Source organism: Chiloscyllium plagiosum, chromosome 17, assembly GCF_004010195.1.
Source record: "Chiloscyllium plagiosum isolate BGI_BamShark_2017 chromosome 17, ASM401019v2, whole genome shotgun sequence".
Classification (NCBI taxonomy): domain Eukaryota; kingdom Metazoa; phylum Chordata; class Chondrichthyes; order Orectolobiformes; family Hemiscylliidae; genus Chiloscyllium; species Chiloscyllium plagiosum.
Genome location: NC_057726.1, coordinates 52,306,458 through 52,321,140, shown reverse-complemented (window position 1 = coordinate 52,321,140; position 14,683 = coordinate 52,306,458). Strand labels below are relative to the sequence as shown.

At 40.6% G+C, this 14,683-nt stretch overlaps 1 protein-coding gene across 4 annotated transcripts in view; it reads left to right on the top strand.

Annotated features, from left to right (window-relative positions):
• LOC122558460 (glucose-fructose oxidoreductase domain-containing protein 2-like) overlaps positions 1 to 14,683 on the top strand; it is a 54,383-nt gene that overhangs the window by 12,584 nt on the left and 27,116 nt on the right. For 2 of the 4 annotated variants that reach the window (XM_043707069.1, XM_043707071.1), the window contains exons 2-3: positions 4,528 to 4,574; positions 5,140 to 5,473. In XM_043707069.1, coding sequence (XP_043563004.1) covers positions 5,221 to 5,473 — 253 coding nt within the window. In that variant the 5' untranslated portion in view covers positions 4,528 to 4,574; positions 5,140 to 5,220. Of the gene's footprint in view, positions 1 to 820; positions 1,479 to 4,527; positions 4,575 to 5,139; positions 5,474 to 14,683 lie in introns of those variants that run through there. The other 2 variants (XM_043707072.1, XM_043707070.1) reach the window with 2 other exon arrangements.

The following is a 14,683-nucleotide window of genomic DNA, read 5'->3' as shown; positions in this document are numbered from 1 at the left end:
TTCTTTCTCTCTCTCTTTCTTTCTCTCTCTCTTTCTTTCTCACACTCACACATCACACATACTCCCACACACACCCTCTCACAGATTTAAACCCCATTACCCTCACACATACACATAAGTGCAGAATTACATTTTACTTTGCTCAAAAACTGCATGAATCCATCTACGAATCTGTAAAATCCATTCTTTACGTTGTACCACAGACAGCTAACACCTTCAATACCTTATCTGGGCTGACATGACACCAATTGTTAAGTTACATTCTCAAGTGAACTTTATGTAAATCACAAAGCTTTTTTTCAAATGTAAGAACTGAAACCAACATGGTCATTCTAAAAGATGAGAGACTTAACAAACAATCCAGGTCTTTTTCAATATATAATTTCAGTTACATCACACTGTAAACATTTGCTATAAATTCTGTGTCTTACAATCTTATTCTCCACAACCACCTGATGAAGGAGCAGCGCTCCGAAAGCTAGTGCTTCCAAATAAACCTGTTGGACTATAACCTCGTGTTGTGATTTTTTTTTAAACCAATCCTCACAGCATCCAACACCAGACCCACCCCCTTATCCTATCCTTGTAACCCTGAAATTCTCATGGCTAATCCACATGACCTGTGCATCTTTGGACTGTGGGAGGAAACTGGGACACCCAGAGGAAACCCACACAAATGTGGTGAAAAGTGCAAACTCCACACAGTCACCCAAGGGTGGAATCAGTGTCTCTGGCGCTATTAGTCAGCAGTGCTAATCACTCAGTCACCATTCCACCCAGAATAGTAACTGCTTAATCAATTATCATTGGTTTTGCCATTAATATGTTAATATTTAAAACAGATTGGGTAAATAATTTTGTTACATTAAATAAAATCAATAATGCTGGTCAAGTATTCCTATCCATACATCCAAAAATCAAAGACCTAAAAACAAATTGAGGGTCCTCTCAAAAGCAAACCCGATTGGACCCAAACAGTCCTGTAGAAATCTGAGCTTGGGTCCTTTGGAAAATGATTTCACTTCATCTGAACAGATCTAATAGTAAAACTGTTTTCCAAAGGCCTGAACTCACCATGCCTACAGATGTGTTTGTGACCTTTTTGGCAAAGATAAAAATTTGCTCTTCAACTCATTTGAGTCTGTTGGAAACAAGCAAAGTTTCTTTTTCCCTCCCATTTAGACCTGGATGGACCTATACATATTTTGGATCTATCCGAAAATCAAAAATATCTTTTATCTGAGAAACAGCTGGTCCTGAGGTTTTCAGATAAAGGATTCCTTTACAGCAAGTCAAAAAACAATGATCTTTCTTCACCCTGTGAATTGTATCATTGCAGCTACAAGCAAGTTAGTCACATAGTTCTAGCACAGCACTATGTTGACAAAAGCACTTGAAAGAAAACATACACAACATCAGATGAACGACACTCATTGGAATTCAATACGTGACATTTTCGAAAGACTCAATGAGCAAAGGTGAGCTACAAGGGCTTTAGTTTTAGTCAGCTTGGTAACAGAACAATCAGATGCCTGCAATGTTCACTCGCTATGTGAAATTGCAACTAATTGCGGACATCATCTTGCCATTGCTTGAGTTCACCCATATTCTGAAGATAGATCAAAAAGGAGCCTGGAATAATTTTGCAAAAATGGAGGAAAACACCACTAAATGTAACCTGTTGAGTTCAATGTTGGGGTATATGAACAGCACCAGTGCAGTTCTAAAGTGTTTAAATTTCAAATAGTAATAAAAAAAAAGCTACAAATGCAGTGAAATCGAAAGGGTTTTTGTTATGACAAAAAAAGAATTCAACGTGCAATGTGCATAAATCACCACAGATGTGCCGGTTATGTGTCACTGAGGATGCAGGTTTCATGCGTTGATGAATTTTGTAGAACATGAATGCAATGTGCCTGTGAGACAGACGTCTAGTGATATGTGATGAGAACACTGACACCTTTGCGGGAAAATTTGGAATATGCCGTTACTGTAGCTTTCCCCACCGGTTGCTGGACAGCATTAAGTACAGAGAGCTACATGACTGTTACTTGCTATTATGTTGAGAATTTGGAGCTTTAATCTGCAGTTCTAGAAACTGAAATTATGGCAGAGCAACATGCAGCAGAAAACCTGGCTGAAATATTGACTATGATAGTGAGAAAATGGGACTTTACAGACCACATCTTGGTGTCTATACATGATGACGCAAGCAACGTTACACTAACACATTGCAATATATCACAAGGAGATCTGTCAGTTGTTTTCCATGCTTTACAGCAAGTCAAAAAACAATTATCTATCTTCACCGTGTTAATTGTACCATTGCAGCTACAAGCAAGTTAGTCACATAGTTCTAGCACAGCATTGTGTTGACAAAAGCACTTGAAAGAAAACATACACAACATCAGATGAACAATACTCAGTGGAATTCAATACATGACATTTTCGAAAGACTCAATGAGCAAAGGTGAGCTACAAGAGCTTTAGTTTTAGTCAGCTTGGTAACAGAACAATCAGATGCCTGCAATGTTCACTCGCTATGTGAAATCGTAACTAATTGAGGACATCATCTTACCATTGCTTTCCATTTTAAAATGCACTACAGCTGCAATGAATACTGTACATTCAATTTAAATTTCAAATACTTTATATAATTTGCAACAGTCTTCTCAAACTCGACTCCAAATTGAAACTCCTTCCAACAGTCAAAATTGTTGATTTCCAGGCTGCTGTCTGACACACTCTGAAGTGTTGCATGAAACCAAATGATCCTGTGTCAGACCTGTGCATTTCCTTCTTTGTTAGATCCATATAGGCGACTGACTGTGTGGAGTTTGCACGTTCTCCCCGTGTCTGCGTGGGTTTCCTCCGGGTGCTCTGGTTTCCTCCCACAGTCCAAAGATGTGCAGGTCAGGTGAATTGGCCATGCTAAATTGCCCGTAGTGTTAGGTAAGGGGTACATGTAGGGGTATGGGTGGGTTGCGCTTCGGTGGGACGGTGTGGACTTGTTGGGCCGAAGGGCCTGTTTCCACACTGTAAGTAATCTAATCTAATAGAAACACATGCGATTTATTTTGTCTGCTATCCAAATCACTGCTAAATCAAAGCTTCTGGAAGTTACAATGATGGGAGGAATAAAGAACCTTGGATTGTATAGCTGAACTCGATCAAAGTATACATTCGTCACCAAAAACAATGCATGAAACTGAAAAGAATGCTGTGATGAAGCTTTTAAGTGAATATTACACTGGAAAGAAGAGGAGAATGCAATGGAAAATGAGCTTGAAGATACATCAGCTATCCTTGTCAAATATTGGAAAGAAATGGATGTAGGATTGCTCACCGAGCTGGAAGGTTCATTTCCAGACGTTTCATTACCCTACTAGGTAATATCTTCAGTTGGCCTCAGGCGAAGCAATGCTGAAAATTCCTGCTTTCTATTTATATGTTTGAGTTTCTTTGGGTTGGTGATGTCATTTCCTGTGGTGATGTTATTTTCTGTGGTGAAGTTACTTCCTGTTCCTTTTCTAACAGGGTGGTAGATGGGATCTACCACATTGAGTTAGACCTCATCTACCACCCCTGAGAAAAGGAACAGGACGTGACTTCACCCCAGGAAATGACATCACCAACCCAAAGAAACCCAAACATATAAATAGAAAGCAGGAATTTTCAGCATTTCTTCATCTGAGGTCCACTGAAGATGTTACCTAGTAGGTAACGAAAAGTATGGAAATGAACCTTCCAGTTCAGTGAACAAACCTACATCCAAAACCTCAACCAGAGCTACAAATCTTCTCAAAACTCACTATTGGAAAGAAATCCATAGGAGTGATGGAATATAAATGCACAATGTTTTCCTAAGCTTGTTGAATTGGCAAAGAATTACCTGTGCATTCCAGGATCATCAGTATCTGCAGAATGTATTTTTCAGTGCTGGCCTTACTTTGTCTGCATTTGTATTTACTAAACACACCTGTTGCCATTTAAATTGGTAACTGATATGTTTTTAACAGTTTGAAGGTAACTTTTTTAAAACCATATTTAAGTCTGTATTTCAATATTAATTATAAATTTTATTCCCTCACCAGTGGTTCTCTGCAGCAGTAAACTGATTTTATTTTTACCGTTCTTTATTAGTCCTGTTCAATTTGGCAGGCAAACATCTTGGTCTCTTTCTTGCCCTGAGTTGGCTGACATAATGCACGAGATCAATTTTTTGCAAATTGACTCGTTGCTTCTCATCTTGTGTACCCAAAGTTGGGAGTTATAGATAACTGACCCTTTTTTTTGACAAGTTGCAAGAGAAGACCTTGGACAGCAGGAGGACAAAACCTATGAAAGCAGGGGAGGGGACTGAGTTATAGGGTGATCATTTCTGCCAGAAAACATGTGACCCCAGACTTTAAGCTTGCAATTCTACCTGTGGTCCCAACCTCCTTTTCAGAAGCCCTGTTCTAGATAATCTTCAATGTGGTCTTGTTTCATGGTGCGATTAACACATTGCACTGCATTGCTTTACAGAAAACTGGATTAAACCTCATCGTTCAGAATCCCTGTACCCCATGAAGGTAGTTTTAAACCTTTTTAATCACTCGATTTATTTACACTGTAGTACTAATCATAATGCTGTCTGTGCAAAATATTATGTGAACTATTCATTCCAAAATCATTTTCACCTTTAGTCAATACAGATTCCAGCTACCATGAGTCCTTACCAGCTTTAATGTGTTTAAGGCACACAACATGTTCAAAACCAACAGTTGGTAATAAGGGAAAACCTTAAGTCAGAAAATGAACTGATGCACCAAACTGAGAATGATTTTCAATATGACACTTTTAAAGTAATTCCTATGGTTAAGTGGAGGTGCTGTTATTGCGCATATGAACATTTGTGCAAATGTCTGAGTGTGAATGTCAGTAACGTGTATATTTTTAAAAATGACTTTTGTACTAAATTTAGATGATCAGGTCATTAAACACTATCACTTAAACCTTTTTCTTATTCATAAGTCAAGAGATTTGGGAAGTGATTTCTGCATCTTAGAATCTTAGAACCTTTGCTCCTAAAGATTTTCTGGATGTTCAGCTTCTGGTGCATGTCACTGACTGACTTGTTTGTTTTTTATTTTACAGCAGAACTGAAGCTTTCTGTAAATCTGGAGAGGATATTGGCTTGCAATTCCTTATGAAACCTTTTTTCCGATAGAGTGGAAAATGCTCCCAGGGGTCGGTGTGTTTGGGACAGGTACGACTGCACGGGTTTTGGTGCCACTGTTGCGTGCTGAAGGTTTCACCATCGAGGCACTCTGGGGAAGAACAGAGGAAGAGGCCAAGCTGCTGGCAGAGGAAATGAACATTTCATTCTACACGAGTCGGACTGATGATGTTTTGCTCCATCAGGATGTGGATCTTATTTGCATCAATATTCCTCCCCCCCTCACCTGCCAGATTGCTGCTAAAGCATTAGGTACTGTATTTCTTTATTTTGATTACTTTAAGCAAGATCATGTTATGTATAATGCAAAGATGAGTTTTTTTTTAAAAGTTTTTGCGAATTTTGTGTATACTAATTGCAGTGTATGGGTTTCATTTAACTAGTGAATTGAAATGGTTAAATGGTATTTTGAACAAAGCTCCCCATTGATTCACCTTTTCTATTTAGAAATTGTCAGAAAGTGGATATTTCTTGTACCACATTCTAGCAGTGTTGCTGGTGAGTGTATCTTGGTAAACAAATTTGTTCTTTATCCAAACTCCAAGGGAGCATGCATGGTCTGCACATCTTAACCACCTTGCATAAAAGCTAAATTCCACCTGCCATTTTATGGCATTGGTTTGAGTTCTATTATACTGTTAATTCCAAGTTTGCATTTTTCAGATGATTCTGATACATTAAAGGTGTGATGATATTTATGATGAGCATTAACTTTATTATTCACAGTGGCATTACACACGCAACCATATGCTGTAGGATTCATAGGGTTTTGTTATTCACTGATAAATGCAAAATATTATGTACCAGGCCAAGTAAGTGTTTTGTTTAAATATTTATGTATGTTTCTAATCCGCTTTTGGATCTTGGTGTAAATTTCACTTAACAGTAAAATGCCCATTGCAAGTTTTTCAATTATCCTGCTCTGAGGTAATGTCAGTATTTTCACAGTGAAGGCAGCAAAGAAAAGTCAAGCAGTAAAGTTTTTGTGTGGAAAGCAACACTTGTAAAGACACCAGAATCTAGTGAGCTGACCAACTGGTAAAGAATAACTGTAGAACATTGACACTGAATCTGGTAAATGGATAATGTTTATATCTTTTAGTCAAATGTTGAATCATACTTGTAGGCAATCAACTGTCTGAACCAGTGGAAATCCAAATGGAAAACTTCTGTAAGATGAGGACTGCTCATCCATTTGAAATTACAGTTTGTATGCAACAGATTAAGATATGTTGAAAGGCATGAGTTTCCTCGCATTGTTCAGTTTCCCTACATTAAGGGATCTTAGGAAGCCTGATTTTTCACTGATGCAAAAGAATATACCTGCCTCCTGATGGCTTCAATTGATTTTATATGAATTTCCGACTGGAAATAAATGATTCCAGTCTATCTATTGGAGAAACCTTTGCTCCGAAAGATTTTCTGGATGTTCAGCTTCTGGTGCATGTCATTGACAACATTTTGATAAATTGCTACCGAGATGAGATACCAGAGAGCTATCACTACCTATCCAACTATCTCCAGTATGAATGATTGATTTTTGAGGAAATGAAAGTTGGGCAAAAGAGAGAAACAGCTATTTTCTCTTTTTTTTTCTTTTTAAGAGCTGTCCCACCATTAATCCAGGCGGTTTCTGATATACAAATGTCCAACTTATGAACTCTTGTATTTATGAACGAGATCCTATACAGTGGTATATTAATATTAATTTTAAAGATATGACTTGTGAATATTTACTTAGGAATGGCTTTTTCATATTGTATTGCATTCTAATTTGCATACAAATTGACATTAGACAAATAGAGGAAGTTGTTGTTTAATGTGATTATTCTACTTAAACAATACAAATAATGTAAATTTTCATGAGTTATGCAATCCTCTGCACTTCAGAAATAAACTTTCTATTCAATAACTTCCTAAGCAATATCCTCTGAGGATAAGTAATTTCTTTCCTCAAATGGGAGGCTAAAACATTTCTGTAGACTTAGGCTCTTAAAGAAAATACTGGTAAAAATGTTGGGATAGCTGTCTCTGCTAAATTGAAGGCATGTTATTGCAAAATATCAATACTTCATTGATTTCCCAGGCAAAGATAAATCATCTTGTTTCTTTGGAAACCAGTTACATTTAAGTTTATTACTAAATTGAGGAAACAGCCAGACAGGAAGCTGGAGTGGCAGGGCATATCCTGAACGTAAATGAACTGTGATATTGTGGAGACATAATGTTATCTTTGTATGTGCTGGAGCAATAAAACACACTGGAATTGTAGATATTTTTAAGTCTGATTTAAGCTAAGTATATAGATGCCTCCAGTAAATCAATAGATAGTTTTGTAACTTAGATAATTTTTATATTATCCCCTTCTAATGCTGTTAATGATTTAAATCTGGAAATGTCTTTTAAGAGGAGTGTTCGACTGCAGTGATGTGGATGCTTCGGAGAGGGTGCATAAATGGTTTTCCTGGTATGAGGGATTTTAGCTGTGAAGAAAGGTTGGATAGACTGGGTTTGTTTTCACTGGAATGCAGGAGGGGCGATGTGATAGAATGGAGAGTATGAGGCTTTTTCCCAAGGTGGAGGGGTCAATTACTAGGCGACACAGATTCAAGGTGTGGGGGCTGGGGTGCTTAAAAAAGATGTGTGAGGCCAGCTTTTCACACAGTAGTGAATGCCTGGAATGTGCTGCCAGAGGAGGTGGTGGAAGCAGTCACAATAGCAGCATTCAAGAAGCACCTGTGCACACACATGAATAGGAATGGAACAGAGGGATACAGATCCTGGAAGTGAAGACCATTTTACATAGAAGGGCAAAATATGTCAGCACTGGCCTGGAGGGTCAAAGAGCCTATTTCTCTGCTGTTTTGTTCTCTTTCTTATTTCACATTTTGAAGTTGTCAAGAATAGACCAGAATTTGCTGACAAACTAATAGTGGAAGTGAAGGTGCTTGTTAATATTTTATGTGCAAATGCTTTTTTAAAATTTGTTCATCGGACGTGGAAGCTGTCAAAGGAGTGTTGGTGAGTAGTTACTGTGCATCTCATGGAAGATACATTCTACTGTCATTATACTTTGGTGAAGGAAGTAAATGTTGATGGTAGTGATGAGGTGCCAGTCAAGTACTTTGCCGTTAGTAGTGTCAGGCTGCCTTGAGTGTTGCTGGAGCCCTCATCCAGGCAAGTAAAGATTTTCACTCTTGACTTGGGTTTTGCAGATAATGGGCAGTCACTGAGGAGACAGGAGGTGAGTTATTCACTACAGAATTCCTAGCCTATGACCTGCTGTTGTAGCCATAGTATTCTGTATCTTCTGCAATAGCTTCAGTGTTAAATAGGGGGTCCAAGATCTGCTGCTTCATTTTTAACAAAATCAGCATCTTTCTATTTGCCTCACCATTGAAACCCATTTACAGCATGAAATTACTCTGTTTACACTGTAGTCACAAAATAACCTTGCACAAGGAAATTGTTTACCCATTTAAGCCTAAGTATCTTGTAAAAATGGGACAAATGTTAATTATTGTCAAACAACTGATCAGGCTCCAAAATTAAGAGTTACAAAGGGGGAATCGCATTTCCAGTTTTGCATGTTGGAAATTTTTAAAATTTTAATGTATTTAAAAAAGCATTCCTTTTATCCTCTTTCCTCTCTCAATGCCCTTGCATTTCACTTTCTGTACCAGATTTTGCAGTTAATTCATCCACTCCACTTCACACACTCTTCTAAGTCCATGTGCAAGTAGTTTCACAGAGCTTCAGTCTGATTGTTGAAGGAGATGTGTAATAATTTTTCTTTCTAACTAGGATCCCAGGTACATGGTTTCCCTTGCTATATTATCAGCTCATATCTTCAACTTTATGCATTGATTAAATGGTTATGTCTAACTAATACCAGAAGCTCTTTGTTGCCCTACATTGTCAAAGATTGTAGACAATCCTTTGCTTTCGCCTCTGCAGAAACATATTTATTTTGTCCACCTGTAGTTTCCCCTTTGTTTTCCCCAATGTGACAGTTCAGCCAATCAGATTTGACTTGCTAATCTACATACATCCTTTTTCTCCTATGGTGCAAATTATTGTAATTGTTTGAAATTAGGATTTCTTGTGTTTGTCTTGGAGAGTTCAAGACTGAAATCTTCAGCAACATGTTGCTGTAAAGGGAGACCTTTACGTATAACCTCTCTTAACAGCAATTAATTTGAACAGCCTAGCATATGCTCACAAACTGAAGTGTTTGTACATATTTTTAATTAAACTATGAAATATCTTCTGGCTCCACGGTTCATAAAGACAGCAGGGTAGAAACACAGGATTGAGTTGAGCTCTATGTTCATACGATCAGACCCAATCTCACTGACTGGCAGTGTAAAATGCTTATGTTGATCATTCTATGTTTCATACGTGTATATCTTTTTAAATGTAAAACATTTTTCATTGTAACTATAGTAGGGTTGAACAGCAAATACTTTAAACCTCCAGAACATTAATATTTGAGAAATGAAAATTTAAGAACTCGTGATCATGTTTAGCCTTGGATCTGCAGTTGTAATTTCTCATGTCAGCTGTAATCTTACAGCAATAGGTGAACCGCACTTGCTACAAATTGCTTGTTGAAATGAAGTAAGGCATTGGAGGACGATGATACTGTCAACCATATCAGGAAGGATGTGGAGGGAAAGATTATCATCGTCACAGTCACAAGGGATATAAAGTAATGAGGGGCATGGATAAGGTTAATAGGCAAAGTCTTTTCCCTGGGGTCGGGGAGTCCCGAACTAGAGGGCATAGGTTTAGGGTCAGAGGGGAAAGATATAAAAGAGACCTATGGAGCAACTTTTTCACACAGAGGGTGGTATGTGTATGGAATGAGCTGCCAGAGGAAGTGGTGGAGGCTGGTACAATTGCAACATTTAAGAGGCATTTGGATGGGTATATGAATAGGAAGGGTTTAGAGGGCTATGGTCCAGGTGCTGGCAGATGGGACTAGATTGGGTTGGAATATTTGATCGGCATGAACGGGTTGGACCGAAAGGTGTGTTTTCATGCCTAAGAAGTTCTAGCAAAAGTTAGAAACTGACTCAAAGTGACAGTACTTTCAAATACAGTGGAGACAATTGACATTGGAGAAGGGAAAATGCTTTTCAAAGATGCAATTTCAGCGGTTGCTTTATTGAGGGAAGGGGTGATGACAGAAACTTAAAGGAGAAAAGGATAGCATCTGAAAAAAGCTATTTGCAACCTAGGCTAACATGAGGGCCAAGGTGGGAAGTTTGTGATAAGCAGTTCAGTGGGAATAGAATTGAGGATTTTTAAAAACTAATTTTAAACTAAAACTTTTAGTTTTATGCACTAATCAAAAAAAGAGCAAAAACCAAATGAGAAATCCTCTCTATAATGTTTCCTGCCTCACATTTTTCCTTTAAGACATTCCTTAAAACCCATCTGGACATAGGTTTGCTCACTGAGGTGGAAGGTTCACTTTCAGATGTTTTGTCATCACACTAGGTAACCTCTCCAGTGAGCCTCCAGATGAAGCACTGCTGGTGTTTTCTGCTTTCTATTTATATGTTTGGGTTTCCTTGGGTTGGTGATGTCATTTCCTGTTCTTTTTCTCAAAGGGTGATAGATGGGGTCCAAGTCAATGTGTTTGTTGATAGAGTACCGGTTGGAATGCCATGCTTCTAGGAATTTTCGTGCGTGTCTCTGTTTGGCTTGTCCTCGGATAGATGTGTAGTCCCAGTTGAAGTGATGTCCTTATCTGTATGTAAGAATACTAGTGAGAGAGAATCATGTCGTTTTGTGGCTAGTTGATGCTCATGTATCCTGGTGACTGGTTTTCTGCCTGTTTGTCCAATGTAGTGTTTGTTACAGTTCTTGCTCGGCATTTTGTAAATGACATTAGTTTTGCTTGTTGTCTGCATAGGGTCTTCCAAGTTCATTAGCTGCTTTTTTAGTGTGTTGGTGGGTTTGTGGGCTACCATGATGTCAAGGGGTCTGAGTAGTCATTTCTGAGATGTCTTTGATATAGTGGCTAGGGTTTCTGGATGCATTTTGTCTGCTTAATCACAACATTGTCATCAAACCAGCAGATAAAGGAGGAGCCATTGTCATTCAGAATAGAACCGATTACTGCAAGGAAGTGTACCAACAACTGAACAACCAGGAACACTACAGGCAACTACCAGTTGATCCGACCAAAGAATACACATTGATCAGAACTTTGGGTCCAGTCCTTCAGAGTTCCCTATGCGCCCTCATTTCACGTACTTCTCGTGTAAGTGACTTTTACTACTTTCCAGAGGTACACAAAGCCAATACACCAGGACGTTCCATCATGTCGGGCAATGGGATCCTATGTGAGAATCTCTCCGGCTATGTTGAAGGCATCTTGAAACCTATTGTACAGGGGATCCCCAGCTTTTGTCGCGACACTACGAATTTCTTACAGAAACTCAGCACTCACAGACCAGTTGAACCGGGAACATTTCTCGTCACAATGGATGTTTCCGCACTCTACACCAGCAACCCCAGCAATGATGGCATTGCGACAACAGCCTTAGTACTCAACACCAACAACTGCCAATCTCCAAACACCATCCTACAACTCATCCGCTTTATCTTCGGTCATAACGTCTTCATCTTTGACAACCAGTTCTTCATCCAGGTGAAGGTGATGGAGGGGTGGAAACTGGAAGTGAAGTTTATGAATTTTTCCAGGTCAGGACAAGAGCATGAAGCCGCACTGAAATAGTCATCGATGTACCGATAAAGCAGTTGTGGGAGGGGACCTGGGTAGGCCTGGAACAAGAAATGTTCCACATACCCCATGAAAAGGCAGGCATAGCTAGGATCCATGCAGGTACCCATTGCTACACCTTTGATTTGGAGAAAATGGGATGAGTTGAAGGAGAAGCTGTTAAGTGAGAGAACAAGTTCAGCCAGGCGGAGGAGAGTGGTGGTGGATGGAGATTGTTCAGGATTCTTTTCGAGAAAAAAGCAAAGAGCTTTCAAACAGTCTTGGTGTGGGATGGAGGTGTAAAGAGATTGCACATCCATGGTGAATAGAAGGTGCCTGCAAATTGAAAGCTGTCAATGTGTCGCAGGGCATCAGAGGAATCCCGGATGTAAGTGGGGAGGGAGTGAAGGATGGAGTAAGGATGGAGTCAAGGTAGGAAGAAATAAGTTCAGTGGGGCAGGAGCATGCTGATGCAGTGGGCCTACCGGGACAGTCCTCCTTGTAGATTTTAGGGAGTAGGTAGAAACGGGCTGTCCGGGGTTGGGAGACTGCGGTTGGAAGCTGTGGGGGGTAGGCATCCGGAGGAAATGAGGTCTGTCACGGTGTTGGCGACAATGGCTTGATGCTCACTGGTGTGGTCATGCTCCAGGGGGAGGTAGGAGGAGGAATCTGAGAGTTGGCGCTCAGCCTCTCCGAGATAGGGTCAGTATGCCAGAGGACAACAGCGCCCCCTTTGTCAGCAGGTTTGATGACAAGGTTGGGGTTGGACCTGAGAGCGAAGGGCAGAAAGTTCAGATCGAGAGAGGTTGGAATGGGTAAGGGGGCAGAGAAATTAAGGTGGCCAATGTCCCATCGACAATTGTCAATGAAAAGATTGAGGGCAGGAAATTGTCCTGTCGGGGGTGTCCAATTAGAGGTGGAATGTTGGAGGGATGTGAAAGGATCTGTGGAGCGAGGGGAGGACTCTTGCCCAAAGAAGTGAGCATGAAGGCGATGGAAGAAGAGCTCAGCATCATGTCGAGCCCAGAATTCAAAGAGGTGGGGACATAAGGGTACAAAGCTGAGTCCTTTGCTGAGAACAGCACGCTCAGCCTCAGAGAGGGGAAGGTCAGAGGATATGGTGAACACACGGCAAGGGCTGGGGCTGGAAGAGATAGGGTTCGCGGGATTGGGACTGTTGGAAGGTGGAGGGTGGGCAGGGGTGTGGATGAGAAGTTGAAGCTTGCATTCCTTAACATCGGCAAGAAACAGGAAAAGTTTGGAGTTAAGGCGTTGAATAATACGAAGAATGAAATGAAAGTGTGGACCAGGACAGCTTTGAGAGAGAGTAAGTCGGTGCTGCTGGAGAGAGGTGTCGAGTGCTTTCATGTGGCGGCGCATGGCCCTGAGTGTGGCTTTTAGGTCTGCAGCGAGAACAGCAGTTGGAAAAATGTTGTATATCGTGCAAGTACCTGTAATCCTGGAGGCTGCATGCAGGGTGGAATTTGAGTTGAAATCCATGTGGAATAAGTCGGAGGTGAAGACACTCACTGAGGAAGGAAATATGGCCATGGAAGCGAGTCTTAGTAAATTCCTTGTCTAGCACTGGGAGAGAAAAGGAAAACAGTGAATGTTGACCGGGAGAGAGAGACAAACAAAAATCCTGTCGGAGAGAAGAGCAGTACTACTTCAGGGTAGGCATTCCTGGAAGAGAGGTGGCGGTTAAACACTGGATATTTCTCATGGCATTTTGAAGTTAAAGCACTGGCTCGAAGGTAGAAGACAGAAGGTGGTGACGGAGAATTGCTTGTCAGACTGGAGGCCTATGACCAGTGGTGTGCTACAAGGATCAGTGCTGGGTCCTCTACTTTTCATCATTTTTATAAATGATTTGGATGGGAGTGTATATAGGGTATAGTTAGTAAGCTTAACATGATACCAAAATTGGAGATGTAGTGGACAGTGAAGAAGATTATCTCCGAATACAAAGGGATCTTGACCAGATGGGCCAGTGGGCTGAGGACTGGTAGAGATTGCATTTAATTTAGATAAATGCGAGGCGCTGCATTTTGGAAAAGCAAATCAGAGCAGGCCTTATTTACTTAATGGTAAGGCCCGAGGGAATGTTGCTGAACAAAGAGACCTTGGAGTTCAGGTTCATAGTTCCTTGAAAATAGAGTAGGAGGTAGATAGGATAGTGAAGAAGGCGTTTGGTATGCTTTCCTTTTATTGGTCAGAGCATTGAGTAGAGGAGTTGGGAGGTCATGTTGCAGCTTTACAGGACATTGGTTAGGCCACTTTTGGAATATTGCGTGCAATGATTAGATTAGATTAGATTAGATTACTTAGTGTGGAAACAGGCCCTTCGGCCCAACAAGTCCACACCGACCCGCCGAAGCGCAACCCACCCATACCCCTACATTTACCCCTTACCTAACACTACGAGCAATTTAGCATAGCCAATTCACCTGACCTGCACATCTTTGGACTGTGGGAGGAAACCGGAGCACCCGGAGGAAACCCACGCAGACACGGGGAGAACGTGCAAACTCCACACAGTCAGTCGGGAATTGAACCCGGGTCTCTGGCGCTGTGATGCAGCAGTGCTAACCACTGTGCCACCGTGCCGCCAATTCTGGTCTCCTTCCGATCGGAAGAACGTTGTGAAGCATGAAAGGGGTCAGAAAAGATTTACAAGGATGTTGCCAGCGTTGGAGGATTTGAGCTATAGAGAAAAGCTGAATAAG